Source organism: Lipophrys pholis, assembly GCF_963383615.2.
Source record: "Lipophrys pholis genome assembly, chromosome: 21".
Lineage (NCBI taxonomy): Eukaryota > Metazoa > Chordata > Actinopteri > Blenniiformes > Blenniidae > Lipophrys > Lipophrys pholis.
In genome coordinates this window covers 6470881-6484440 of record NC_137649.1, presented here as the reverse complement: position 1 = coordinate 6484440, position 13560 = coordinate 6470881, and the positions used below count along the sequence as shown (strand labels likewise).

The 13560-nt window shown below is 42.4% G+C and overlaps 2 protein-coding genes across 3 annotated transcripts; one reads left to right on the top strand and one right to left on the bottom strand.

Moving 5' to 3' along the window:
• Nucleotides 1-2434: 2434 nt before the first annotated feature.
• LOC308126836 (protein c-Fos-like) lies at nt 2435-9163 on the bottom strand. 2 transcript variants are annotated; one of them, XM_080491492.1, is made up of 5 exons: nt 9079-9160; nt 5339-5475; nt 4739-4957; nt 3938-4045; nt 2435-3749 (listed from the first exon to the last, which is right to left on the bottom strand). In XM_080491492.1, exons 2-5 carry the CDS (start codon nt 5465-5467, stop codon nt 3042-3044), a joined length of 1164 nt encoding a protein of 387 aa, XP_080347618.1. In that variant the 5' UTR covers nt 5468-5475; nt 9079-9160; the 3' UTR covers nt 2435-3041. The 2 variants fall into 2 exon arrangements, with proteins under 2 accessions (XP_080347618.1, XP_080347617.1); XM_080491491.1 differs by having other exon boundaries at nt 2453-3749; nt 5339-5426; nt 9079-9163.
• Nucleotides 9164-9511: 348 nt separating this feature from the next.
• fosab (v-fos FBJ murine osteosarcoma viral oncogene homolog Ab) lies at nt 9512-12004 on the top strand. The gene is made up of 4 exons (XM_080490648.1): nt 9512-9805; nt 10185-10403; nt 10519-10626; nt 10744-12004. Exons 1-4 carry the CDS (start codon nt 9671-9673, stop codon nt 11407-11409), a joined length of 1128 nt encoding a protein of 375 aa, XP_080346774.1. The 5' UTR covers nt 9512-9670; the 3' UTR covers nt 11410-12004.
• The last annotated feature ends 1556 nt before the right edge of the window (nt 12005-13560 follow it).

Here is a 13560-nt window from a genome sequence, read left to right as displayed (position 1 = left end):
TAAGTGTAAGGCTTGTTCATAGAGGTGGGAGGCGTTATCTTCGAGGACACGCAGACTTTAGAGGAACAAGCGGAGTGAACAGAAAGTGAGTCAGGAGACATCAGAGGTGCTGACAGACCCATCTATCATCCCTCAGAAATAGATAAACATCAAGACATCACGTACACGTGGTTGAATATTTAAAAAAAAAAAAAAAAGTGCCATAGCAGTGAGGACAACAATCCACCCAAGACTTTAACTTTGAACATTAACCTCAAAGAGCCTGGAATTAAAATAATTAAATGTGGTGTTTAATTTAGCCTGGCAGTATTAAACACAGCATGTCGCAGTCTAAGCTTCTACCTGAACAATAATAGAGCCTGTCTTGATGGCTTTGGATTGGCTTGTGAAGCATCTGGCTCACAATAGTTCATCCATCATCATCATCATCATCATCATCATTGTGTGACATTACTAAAACATTTTGAGCAAGCTGCACTCATAAAGTGACTCCCAAAATGTATTTGAAGTTGTTGCACTTTGTACGATGCAGAGTGATAAAGTCACTTGGATTGTTTGTGCTCACAGCTGTCACTGTTGCATATGTGGCTTAATGTCATTTGATTTAAAAATGGAATTAATTAAGTAGCAATGCAGCGTTGCAAGAAATAAAACCTTTGCTCTAGAGGAAAGAAGTCCAAGATTTATATGAAATCCTCCCCATCTATAAGCATTACTGTAAGTAAAATAAGAGTAAAAAAGGATCAAAGAACAACAAGAAAACAAACAAAGGACTTAATGGAAATAGTCACAACATGTCATCTTAGAATCAGTGAAACACTATTTGACAAGAGATAATTAAATAACTTAGTGTTAAAGAGAGCCAATGGAGGAAGCATTTCAAGTGATTTGTCCAGAAAGTTCCAGAGTTTGGGCCAAAAATTGATGCTTGATAGGACAAAGTGGTAAATGAAAGTTCCTCATTAGGAGTGAATGTCTGATGATAAGTGGACAACGTCTTGAAATATATTTAGAAATTGTTTATTGTTAATACATTTATACATACATTTGCATGCTTTGTAGAGTATTAATGGATGGAATTCGTAAAAGTTTAAACTTTCATGTGTTGCTTTTACACAATATGAAGCCCTGTTTGGTGACTGCTCTTTATCTCCCCCTACTGATGAAAGGAAGGACTGCAGCTCCGTCACGTTGCGCCATGACAATACAGTGTACATGTCCTACGCTGTGTGAAACATTGGGAATCTCTGCGAGGTGGAAAGTCATACAAAGCCCTTCATGTTATTAGATTAAGTGATTCTTGTGGTGTTACAAACATTTCCAAACGGGTTGCAGCCATCTTTATTGCCCTCGTTTTGCTTTTCCGAGAAACACTTTTGGCAACTGTTAAATTACTTCCAAGACCAATTATCATCATGCACGTGACCCCCGCTGTGTAACTGATGAGAAGGATTAGAGTGTTTACTCTCGCGCTCTCTCTCTCTCTCTCTCTCTCTCTCTCTTTTCTTCTTTTTCTCTTCACGACACCCGTTGCCATGGGAGCAAAACAACTGCACACCGCCGCCCGCCAAATTTGGTCAGACCGGAAACGGGCCGTCAGAGCGATGGCGTGCCGACGTCACGCACAGCACGCACTGTGCTGCTGTGGAATCGGATTCCCTTGACCGTGACAATAGTGCAGCGGAGCACGCGCTATGAATAAATAATTAACCTGCTTCCCACTCGTTTTATACGCGATCCAGTCCCCGAACGCGGTGCTTTATGTAATTCAGCCAAAAATAGAGCCGCTGACATCTTTACAGGCTGGAAATAAGATTCTGGCGCTTCAAACTTGAAGGCTTCACCCTCCTTTTATGTAGTTTTATGGATTCTATTGCTCCACTTTTAGGCCACATGCATGCCTTTTGGCATTTTTGACTTCGTGATAATGCGAGTAAAACAATAATTGGGTGATTTACTTGAATTATATATCTGTATATATCTTTATATGTATGTATTTATTGAAGCTACAGAGAAGGCTGTGACCACTTTTCACTGCTCTTAACACCGTGTTAACATTGCTTTCAGAGTTTCTATTCTATTCTATTCTATTCTATTCTGTCTCACCTTATCCGATATTCTGGAAAAGTGATGGCGGAATTTCCTATTTTATTTTTACTGTATTAATAATTTTTTTTGTTTTTTGCGATTGTAACTGTGTGAACTAAGTGTCTGCATTGTCTGTCTGCCTGTCAACTGATCTGGAACATTCAGTCTTGCTACAGATTCTTTTCTTGCAAACTTGCTTCCAAAAGTGATTGAATTTGTTTTTCTTGTGTGAAAGTGAAAGTCTTTCATTAGTCATATCTTCAGAGAGAATTGATACTCGTGGCCTCATATTACATGAACTTTGCAATGGGACATATTGTATATGGATGAAAATTGGAGACCAAATGATGCCAAGAATGTATTTGTGGTTGTCTTATTTTATTTCCAGCATTATTCAATATTTATTTTTTGCATCTGGATACTTTCATAAGTATAAAAATAAACTATATCGTAAAATACATCTTGATAAAATACATGGTATGAGCTTTTTTTTTTTTTTCATGGAAAAAAGAAAACGTCAAGTCAGGAGTCACCTCACAGCAAGATGTTACACGCTACACAGTAGTAACCCTCTATTTTCACTTGTTACAACAACAATTAAACACAGATTTGGCTACTCAAGATGATTTAACTTCACATCACGAGTGGACTCGTTTTTGTTTTTTTTGTTGTTTTTTTTTAACACAAAGATATCAGTTCTGACTGAACTACAGATGACTTGTATTTGCATGCATTTCAATACCAGCACAACATCTCATCTCAGACAATTGCATGAACAGAATGGAAGAATTCAACCCTGTCACGGTCACAGTAAACATGTCATCTACACAAGCTTTGATGTTTAGGTCGACACGACATCAAAAACTCACACTACAAAAGATTATTTGAGAGAGACTATAGCTTGCTGGCTGGTTAGAGTACAAATACAGTGTTGTTGCATAACATCTTTGCATTCACAAGGCCAAAAGTGTTGGAGAGTTCAGACTATCTTTCATTAACTCAGATGCGCTGAGGCTGCCTTTAAGGCTCTCGCAGCTCTCAGCCAAGGAATCAATCTCGGCGTGATTAAAGGAAAACATTGTGCGGTAATTGCTACAAGTGGGACTGGAAGACATGACAGGTGTGCTCAGAGATTCAAGGTCGTTTGCCACAGACTTGTACAGGGTTTCCCAGTCTGAGAGACAAAATGGGCCGCTCAGGTCGATGTCGGGGACCGACACAGCCGCCTCAGACGTCAGGGCCATCTCCAGACTGGGAACCAAGTCGTCCAGGTCGTCTCCTTTTAGGTCCTCCAGGGCTTCTTCTTCTTCTTCTTCTGCGCTCGAACATAGAAGGATGTTTGAGTTCCCCAAGATGGCGACCGCAGGGTTGCAAGGGACAATGTCCATGTCTTGACCGACAGGGGTATCGCCAACTGCGGCGGTGCCTTCTGGGATTTTTCCATTCTCTAAGATGGACAGCAGCTGTGGGGAGGCTGGAGGATCCTGCAGCATTGTGTCAACATCATCTGTGTTCGCCTCCTCCATGTCATCATCGTTTGCAGGGAGTTTGCAGGACGGTTTGTGTGAAGCCAAGACATGCTCCAGTCGCTCTTTCTCCTTCAGCAGGTCAGCAATCTCCGTCTGGAGAGTCGACTTCTCGTCCTCCAGCGTATCTGTTTCCTGAAGCAAAGAGGGACAGAATGAGGGAAAGGAAGAAGATAAAAAAAAAAGAAGCCTTTGCCCATGGTGATTTACAGTCATCCCTGCTTAGCTCCTCTGATCTTTAATGACATGTCATGTTATGTACTTGGATGCTGCACGTCCAATGTCAGTGCTCTCTACATGATTTCAAAAGACACCATACTTACAGCTTGAAGGGTATCTATCAGCTCCCTTCTTCTGTTACGACACTTGGCGGCAGCAATTTTGTTCCTCTCCCTCCTGATCCTCCTCCTTTCCTCCTCTTCTTTGGAAGGCTGAAATCAGTCAGAAGTCGCCGATTTAAAAGCGCATCTTACCACGTTCTGTCGGAACGGCTGTTGCCTCTTTAACACCATTTCACATAAAGGAAAAAGAAGAATCTTTCCCATGTATGCTGGGAATACCGATCAGAGCATCCTGAGCTCTGGCGTTAAAATGCTGCACCACTGGCACGCTCCAGACAATCACGTGAACGCGCATTTTATGCAATTTCCTATGCCACCAGTGCCATTGCGGTGCTCCTTGCTCCAAATACAAAAAAAAATCCCAAACATAATCCAGTGGCACTAAATGTTGTTTTCTGTCTGAGACTTTCACCACGAGCCACGATATATTATAGTTTTAACAGAGAAAGTGTTAATTGTGCCCTCTCGCGTGTCTGACTAAAATATCGCGATAACCAGTTTACGCACGCACGCGTGGGTGTGTGTGCGTGTGTGCGTGCGTGTGCGTGTGCGTGTGTGTGTGTGTGTGTGTGTGTGTGAGAGAGAGAGAGAGAGAGAGAGAGAGAGAGAGAGAGAGAGAGAGATGGAAGATCAGAGAAGGCAACAATTGATTGAGAAAACGCACAAACAACTTGCATTAATCAAAAATGTTAATTAAATGCCCAACACTAAATATCACAGTCCCCCCCACCACAGTCCCCCCCACCACCGTTCCCCCCTCCCACCCTGTTTCCTCGCACCAACCTGCTCATTTTGCCTTTTCCTGCTGCAGGGCTTCAACTTGTTCGCACCTGCCGGGGAGGACGCCTGGCTCGCGCCGTGAGTTTTGGTCTTTGCGCGAGCCGACGACGTGGAGACAGTTGTGGTGATGACTGCCGGCTGCACCATCCACCTCAGCTCCGGCGATGTGGAGATTGTAGTCACAGTCGGAACAAAGGAGGATGTCTCACTGGGTTCGGCATCCTGGAGAAAAAAAGAACAAGCATGCAGATGCAGGCATGTCAAAAACAGCTGGTTCACATCTGATAAATGAGAAAACACGTTCAGGGGTGACCTTTGTGCTCAAACGTTGCACCAATTACGGTTATTAAAAAAAGAAAATCATATCAAATACAAATATTAAATAAAAGATCGCAAACATATTTTTATTTTCACCCCTGTCTTTGCAGAATCTCTGAACATACACCCTGTGAACATCATGTACCATACATTATGTTTTCCAATTATATCAACTCGAAATCATGGATTTTTTACATTTTTTTTTAAAATATTCAACTTGTGCATCAATTATCGTGCAAGATTTCGAATGGTGGTTATTTCCAGGAGGATCAGATCCGCTTGTACCTTGACGCTGTCCATTGACGATGAAAGCGAGTCAGAAGGATGTTGTTCGCACCCAGGGGTGTCCCCGCCAGGCGATGCTGTGCTACAGCTGGAGGATGAGTCGGAGTCAGTGTTGGAGTCTGGATGCATGTTTTCATCTAAAATAGCATTAAAAAAAAAAAAAAAGAAAAGACTGAGTCTCTCTTGACAGGACAGAACACGGATGCCTCAACTGCTTACTTATATTCCATTTGCCAGGTTCATAAATGGTCACTGTGCAGATAGTGGAGAGGCCCGCCTTTTATAGTGAGCTGGAATTTTATGAATGAAATCTGTGTGGCGAGACTGAACCATTTCACGGAGGGAGAAGAAGCAAAAAAAGGGGAGATATTGATTCACTTTTACAGTAAAACATTTCGTTGGACAAAATGTCTGAATTACAGCCGAGTGGAAGCATTTGCCAGTCTTATATTGTTTCATATATAAAGAAAATAGAGAATATATAAAGAGTGACACCCCTGCCTGCAAGAAGGTGCACGTCGCCATGAATGAAGTACGTCACTTCATATATGCAGCAGCTGCAGCATATACATTATGTTCCCGTTCTGTCCTCATATGTTCTTAAATTGGATGTTTTTGTATTATTGTATTGAAAATAACAAAAAAAGAAAAAAACGCACTTTTTTATATGGGAATACAATCTAATAGCTAAACGTGAGTAAAGTGTTACAACACCGACTATAATGTTTTTTGGACTCTGTGTCCTCTCCAAACCTCCCACATTAGAGCAATAGGTTATTGCCCTTAACTTGTATTTGTGTCAAATATTGAGAAATCTAGCCTGACTTAATTGCTGCAGAGATTGAAACACACTGGTGATTATTTATAATCTGCTAATGAAGTGCCGTCTATATATAAAATATATATCAGTGTTTTTTTTCACCTGTCTCTGCATATGAATAGGAGCTCCAGCAACAGAACCGTCGCTGTGGTGCCGCATGCAGCCAATCGCTGAACGGACCGGTCAGACCATATATGGCGCTTCCGGGTAGAGCAGGGGCTCTCTGGCTCACGACGGGCGCGCGGACGGACGCTCAGCTGTATGTGGCCCACTCAACCACCAACCACAAAAGAAAAGTGAAACACGCGCTAAAAAAGACTAATCTGTGGCTGATAACAGCGTCATTAACTGCGCATTAAAACCGCACATGCCGAGGCCCCTAATTTAACAACACGGAGGAGGGAATACCATCACTTGACCCACCGTCTGTAGTGAAATAACGACTTATTACGTGCAGACACGTACAATCTGTCGTTATCCTTTTGAAGGAAAGTGGCTTAACGAGTGAGTAAAGTAATTTCAGTTGCGGTAATTTATTGACACGTGAGCGAAATTCCCGCAAACTATAATTGCACCTATGGGAAAATGGATTGTATATGCTTGGTACAGAGCTATTTTTAGGGATCGGATGACTTCACACGTCCATTGAAAGGAGAGATATAGATGTTGAATAGAGGGGGACCTCTCTCTCTCTCTCTCTCTCTCCCTGTCGGATGGGGCTGCGCTCCCGGCTGCTTCCCGGCAGTCACAGCCCCCCTCCCGGCCCATTTACCGGCAGATCACTCGGCGGTCTGTTTCAGCCTATTCAGCCCGGCGACCCGGGACAGAAGGGTTCAAAGGTCAGAGGTAACGTCACCCAGCTCTGAAAAGGCTTTGCTTTAATAGAAGCAAGTTGAGCGTGATCTAACGCAGACAGACGGAGTTTATTTTTAGATCCACTTGACGAAAACTATAGCAATTGAAACGACTTCCTCTAGGATTTAACCCAATATGTACAAACTCGAAAAGTTTAGATGCGTGTGGCAGTAAAATCATCCACAACCATTTAGTGACTTTGTATTTCATCATCGTTTCTCTATCAAACAAAACCTCCCACGCGAGCTCTTCTTACACTCTCACTTCCAAAGATAAACTAAAAAGAAAGCAACAAAGTCCAACAAAACACACTGTGTCAGCATGGTTGATTGGAAGCTGTTGCTCTTGCCAAGCAGTCAAACAATCCACCAGTAGACGGTTGTTTGTTGTCTTGTTTCGTTCCGCTGCTCCGCAGACACACGGAGGCAGGACGCTCCAGAGAGGCTCGGGATGTACAGACGTCTCACTCTGACGCGGTTTCCCGGAACCGCAGATGACGCAGGACCTACGACGAGACTACGACGAGATTTTCTTTTCTTTGTTTTAGTGGCGCATCGTTCGCAACCTAAGCGATCTTTGTTGCTATGCAAAATAAAGACGTCACTGCCGTGAAGGGGCTGGGTGTTGCTATGACGACGAGGAATGTTCAACAAAATACGAGCGCGGGAAAGAGCACACGGGTGCTTTAACTTGAAAGGGCGAACTTTAACACACTAACACGATTATTAACGCCTTTTAACATAACGGATGGTGGGACGCAGACGATTATAATACATTTGTCTATTTGATATTGTTTTGTTATGCATTTTATTATACTTCTTTACCTGCGCATGGAGTGTGTCTTATATCATGTTAAACATCTTTAATAGAACGATCTGCTAAATATTGCTGATGCCTCTTATTCTAGTGTTGCACATGCTTTTTAATCAACTGCCATATCACTTTATCCCACTTAAAGGCTGGAGGCAATCCCAGATGCATACACCCTTGACAGCTCCAACACAAACTCATACCCCAACTGCAGCTGATTCAGCCTCTAAAGCATGTCTTCTGACTGTAGAAACAAATCAAATTTTGATTATTTCATGGGAGAAAGCAGAGAAATTCATCTTAACCATGAATTCAAAAACAATATGAACTGTTGTTGGTCTTGGTTCAGTGTCAACAACAATGCATTTATAGATGAATCTAACCACATTACTTGAGGGGCTAGAGGATTCCCTTTGCCGCAAATCACAGGGAAAGACCTGTTAGAATTAGATGGGCGTTCCTAAAGCAAACTGCTGTTGTGGAAAATTACTCCTGGGGAACAGGTAGTCCTCCTTGCTCCAGTACACGCCCATGTTTGGATTGCGTACACAAAGTACAAGCTTTGCCCGAAGGTGTGAAACACACTGTGCTCTGCCAGGTATTTATGCAGCTTTGATGAGTTTTGGTAGTTGTTTAAGTTTTTATGTGTCTATATTAGGAATATTCGCCATTCTCTTGCTAGAATAGAATAGAATAGAATAGAATAGAATGGAATAGAATAGAATAGAATAGAATTCATTAATCCTAGAGGTAAATTATTTTGAAGAGTTGCTCCACACATAATAGAACACAAAGAAAAAATACAATGGAAATGGAGATGTTAATATGAAAGACTGACCCTAGCCAGAACCCTAAATTCAATAAATAATGTCAAATATTACACACAACGCAAAAAGATGAAAAAACTAAAAACATAGTAAAACACTAAATGCAGGGGAGTTATAGAATGTCGTGGCAACTAATGCTGGTTATTAAACAGAATGAAAACATGTTAGGGTAGAAATAAAATAACATATGTGTTTGTATAACAGCATTAAAATATATGTTTTAATGAACAGGACTATGGTTGTGTAGTTTCACATAAATCCTGTAACCGCAGGTTAATGAATAGAATAGAATAGAATAGAATAGAATAGAATAGAATAGAATTAATTTGTAGTGTTGCTCCACACAGAAGTTATGTCAATGTAGATGTTTGACAAGCTCGTGCTCACTTTGAGTCTATAGAACAGTTGAAATAGTAACTTTGTCTTACTTTGGTGTGTGGTACGCACTTTCTGTGACCATTATCCCACCGCCTCAGCTCACAGCAGCCTGGTTTGTTTGTTGTTTCACATAACGTCATGTCACTGTCGGCCAATCTCAGTTTCCCAGCAAGGCCCCGCCCCCCTTACAGGATACACCATATTTGGATAATTACGTCTCGGGGATGCCGTTCTGGAATATTCCATTCACAGAGGGTGAGTTTAGTATTAAACAGTTTTTAAAATGTGACGCTTTGACGTTAAATAGTGTGAACGTGCGTTGTCAGTTCACCTTTCGGTGTATTTAAATAAAGAAAAATCCGTATTTGAGAGTTATTTGGCGTTGTTATGTGAGTGTTTTTGAGTATTTGTCCACCGAGGCACTCCCCCTTTTCTTTTCCACGTCATCCAGGTCTATAAAAGACGTGCCACTTCTCAGGGTTGGCAGTTCTAACTTTCAGTAGCAGATCAGCAACAACACGGAACAGAAACTGGGACAGACTTTCTTGCAGACCCACTGAAAGGGATTTCCTCGCCTGAAGTTTACATTTCTTCTCAGTAGACTTTTTCTTTGGCTCTCCCTACTTTTATTTTCTGGGAACCATGATGTTCACTACATTCAACGCGGAGTGCGACTCTTCCTCCCGCTGCAGCACAGCCTCTCCGCCGGCTGACAACCTCGGCTACTATCCATCCCCAGCGGATTCTTACTCCAGCATGGGATCTCCCCAATCTCAGGTATGTTCTGTTCACTTATTAAACCTTTATTATATCAGATTAGTAGCTCTCTTATACATGCAAAGAAGAACTTTGTTGAGATGATGCAGAACATTCACTAAATAATATTACATAAATCGTAAATACAGAATGAATGAGATATAGAAATAGTCCATGCTTGACCTGAGCTGCACACAGTGCAAGGCGAGCTTCATTCATCCACCTGGAAACTCCAGAGAGAGAGAGTGTAACGTCACAGTTGACATCAGAAGGATATTTTTAAACCGTCCAGCTTTTTATAGGCTCCCTGCTTCATTCATAAAGATCTTGCAAAACTGCAACCCCTCCTCAAAGTGTTCCAGCCGTCCTGACCGACTCTGCTTTACATTTTCTCCTCCAGGATTTTACCGACCTGACAGCAGTAAGTGCCTCCTTCATCCCAACTGTCACGGCCATCTCAAAAAGCCCGGATCTGCAGTGGATGGTGCAGCCTTTGATCTCCTCGGTGGCCCCTTCTCACAGAGCTCACCCATACAGCTCTAACCTCAACGCTGCCTACTCCAGACCAGCCATGAGGCCTGCAGCATCCCGGGCTACAAAGAGAGGCAGGATGGATCAGGTAATTATCATTTGATCATGTACCGCAAGGGTTATGTAAGGAGTTGTGATTTCTATTTGATAACGTATCACAGAGCTGGAGTTTTAACTTCTCTTATCTTTTTGTTTCCATGCAGATTAATCCTGAAGAAGAAGAGAAGAAAAGAGTCCGCAGAGAGAGAAACAAGCAGGCGGCCGCTAAATGCCGCAACAGGAGGCGTGAGCTTACAGACACTCTCCAAGCTGTAAGTATCTGACCAGATTTTACAATCACTCATCAAAGTATTTACTGCCAGGGCTAATAGCAGTGTTATCCAACAGTTCAACTAATGCACCCCCTTCTCTTTCTCTTTCCCTCTCAGGAAACTGATCAGCTGGAGGATGAGAAGTCCAGCCTGCAGACTGATATTGCCAATCTGCTGAAGGAGAAGGAAAGGCTTGAGTTTATTCTGGCTGCTCACCAGCCCATCTGCAAGATCCCTTCTGAGCTGGACATGGACTTCCCCGTGGTCTCAATTTCTCCTGCCCACCCCTGCCTCTCCACTTCCAAGACACAGACCACCTTCCCGGAGACCTCGACAGTCACCTCCAGCCAGCCAGCCTTCACCTCAACCTCCAATTCCATCTTCTCCAGCGCCGCCCCCATCCTCGCCACCGCCACCGTCTCTGGCAGCACAGTCAAGATGTCCGACCTGGAGGCCTCCGTCCTGGAGGAGTCTCTGGATCTGCTGACAAAGACGGAGATGGAGACGGCGCGGTCAGTGCCTGAGGTCGACCTGTCCAGCTCCCTCTACGCCAGCCAGGACTGGGAACCCCTTCACGCCACTGCTGGCACCAATGACTTTGAGCCCCTGTGCACGCCAGTGGTGACCTGCACCCCAGCCTGCACGACCTACACGTCTTCATTCGTCTTTACCTTCCCAGAGGCAGACACCTTTCCCACATGCGGCGTTGCCCACAGGAGAGAAAGCAGCAGCAATGACCAGTCGTCCGATTCTCTCAGCTCACCAACACTGCTTGCCCTCTGAAGTCTCTGCCAAAAAAACAATAAATCTTCCTTATTACGCACATTTTCGTCATGTACAAGAAAGATGTGCAGATCACAGGGCTATGGAAAGGACTTGTACCGAGACGCAAATTATATATGGTTTCATTTGCCTTTATATATACTTGCCTATTACACCAATGTAGCAAGTTAAAAAGCATGTTTCAATTAATACCACCTTAGTCGTATTATGAGTTCCTTTAAGATCTTTATGGTGCTAGATGACAAGACCAGTTGTATATTAATATGTGTTCAGAGCAATAGTCCTTATTTATCTAGTTTCTTTTCTGGTTAATGGAATGTGAGAGTTATTGTGAAATGTTTGTGAAACCCTTAATAACTGATGTGCTTTTGTCTTAACCATGGTCTGAGTGGTCCAGTATGAAGTTTTCTGTGAAAACAATAGTGGTTTTAATTTATGAGATTTCAATTTATTTTTCTAAAAGACGTATGCTATGTAAATAAAAGATATTGATATTTAAATTCAACCACCTGTCTGTTATGGTTTCTGCTTCTCCTCTTGACATATCCACACATATTCCTAGGTGTTTAACCAGAACATGATCAAATCTTCATAGATGATTAAAAAAAAAAAAAAATCTAAATTTATCTTGCATATCAACATATAGCAGTATTTTTCCTGCACCTTCACGAGCTCTATTTATTGTTCCGCCTGTTGCCAAGGTTAACCATACGTCAGGGCTCCTACGTCAGTGCGTTCTTTCCTTTTTTTTTTTTTTGCAAACCTTACGCGATGACGTTTCACTTCCGTGCCCATATTTGGAACGCGACAAGGGCTCGCTGCTGTTTCTGCCTGCCGGCAGCAAACAGACGCGCAGCACGATCACACACTTTTGGTTTTCCGCTAAAGCAGTAGATCTTCGTCCCGTGATTTTTTTCTTTACTGCTGCTCTATTCATTATTTAGAAATAAGAAAAACCTGTTTTTGAAGCGATCCTGTTCACCGAGTGCCGGGCAGCTGCGACAGTTATGCAAGAGAATCGTCTGAGGATCCGTTTCAGTCACGACTTTACACTCAGGTTTAACTTGTTCTGTTTCTCTGGAGGATTTAGATTCGACCCATTTTTTTATCTTCCTCACAGCACGCATCTGAGTTAGAATGCCAGACCACGAAACGAATCCTCAGGAATGATAAACATAGACGCACATAAATGAGAAAGGATTCACTCATAACTAATCGTCCACACCGCACAAATTGTTAAGAATGTTCTTGATCAGGGATGTCAAACATAAGGCCTGTGGTTCAAAACCACCCCGCAAGAGGCTCCAACCACAATGTAACAAGTATAGGAGAGCATTGTTGAACATTTCACAGTATTTTCCACTCGAAGGTTTCATTACAACTGGCTTTATGTTGAGATTGTTGTCAATTTTTGGTAGTAATTGTTCGACTTTTTTTTGTGAAGATCTAAATATTTTTATCATGTATACTCTGCCACAACTAAGAAGAAGTTTAAAGTTTCAAGTCAAAGCTTATTATGGCACTATTTTACCAGTCCAGCTCACTCGAGATGAAACTGGGCTGTAGGCCTCTGAACTAAACACCCCTACTATAGATGATGGATGGATGTCTGAAACTACTGGAAAAATCAAACAATTCCAATAAAATCATGGACCAAACTCTTTTCCGTTCCTTCCAGTTGTCACATGGGCATTACTATCATCTACTTTCTATATCCACTTCATCCACGTTGAGGTTGGATCCCGTCCCTGTTGGCTCTCAGCACTCGGGTCACCAGTAAATGTCCCCACATCTCAGGTAAATCTTTATCAACACCGCAGCTACAGCTTCTCTTTGCCGAGTATGAGTGACTTCATATATTCAGGGATCAGTGTACAAGTTTTTAGTAACTTATCCTTTTTGTTACCATCCTGTCACCACTGAATGGATGTTGCATGTGTATTTCTGATAATCATAACCCCTATAAGCTGATGTAGAAGATTCAGAATAATTACAATGGCCTTAGACGCTCTGCAAAACAATCACAGACAAAATTCCTGTTGTCCCCTGAACTAACATGTATTTGACAGCTTTGCCATTGATGCTCTATGTCCTACTGGAGACAGTTGAAAAGGTCACATGTAAATACCTCGTTTGGGAGGCGGTGATCTA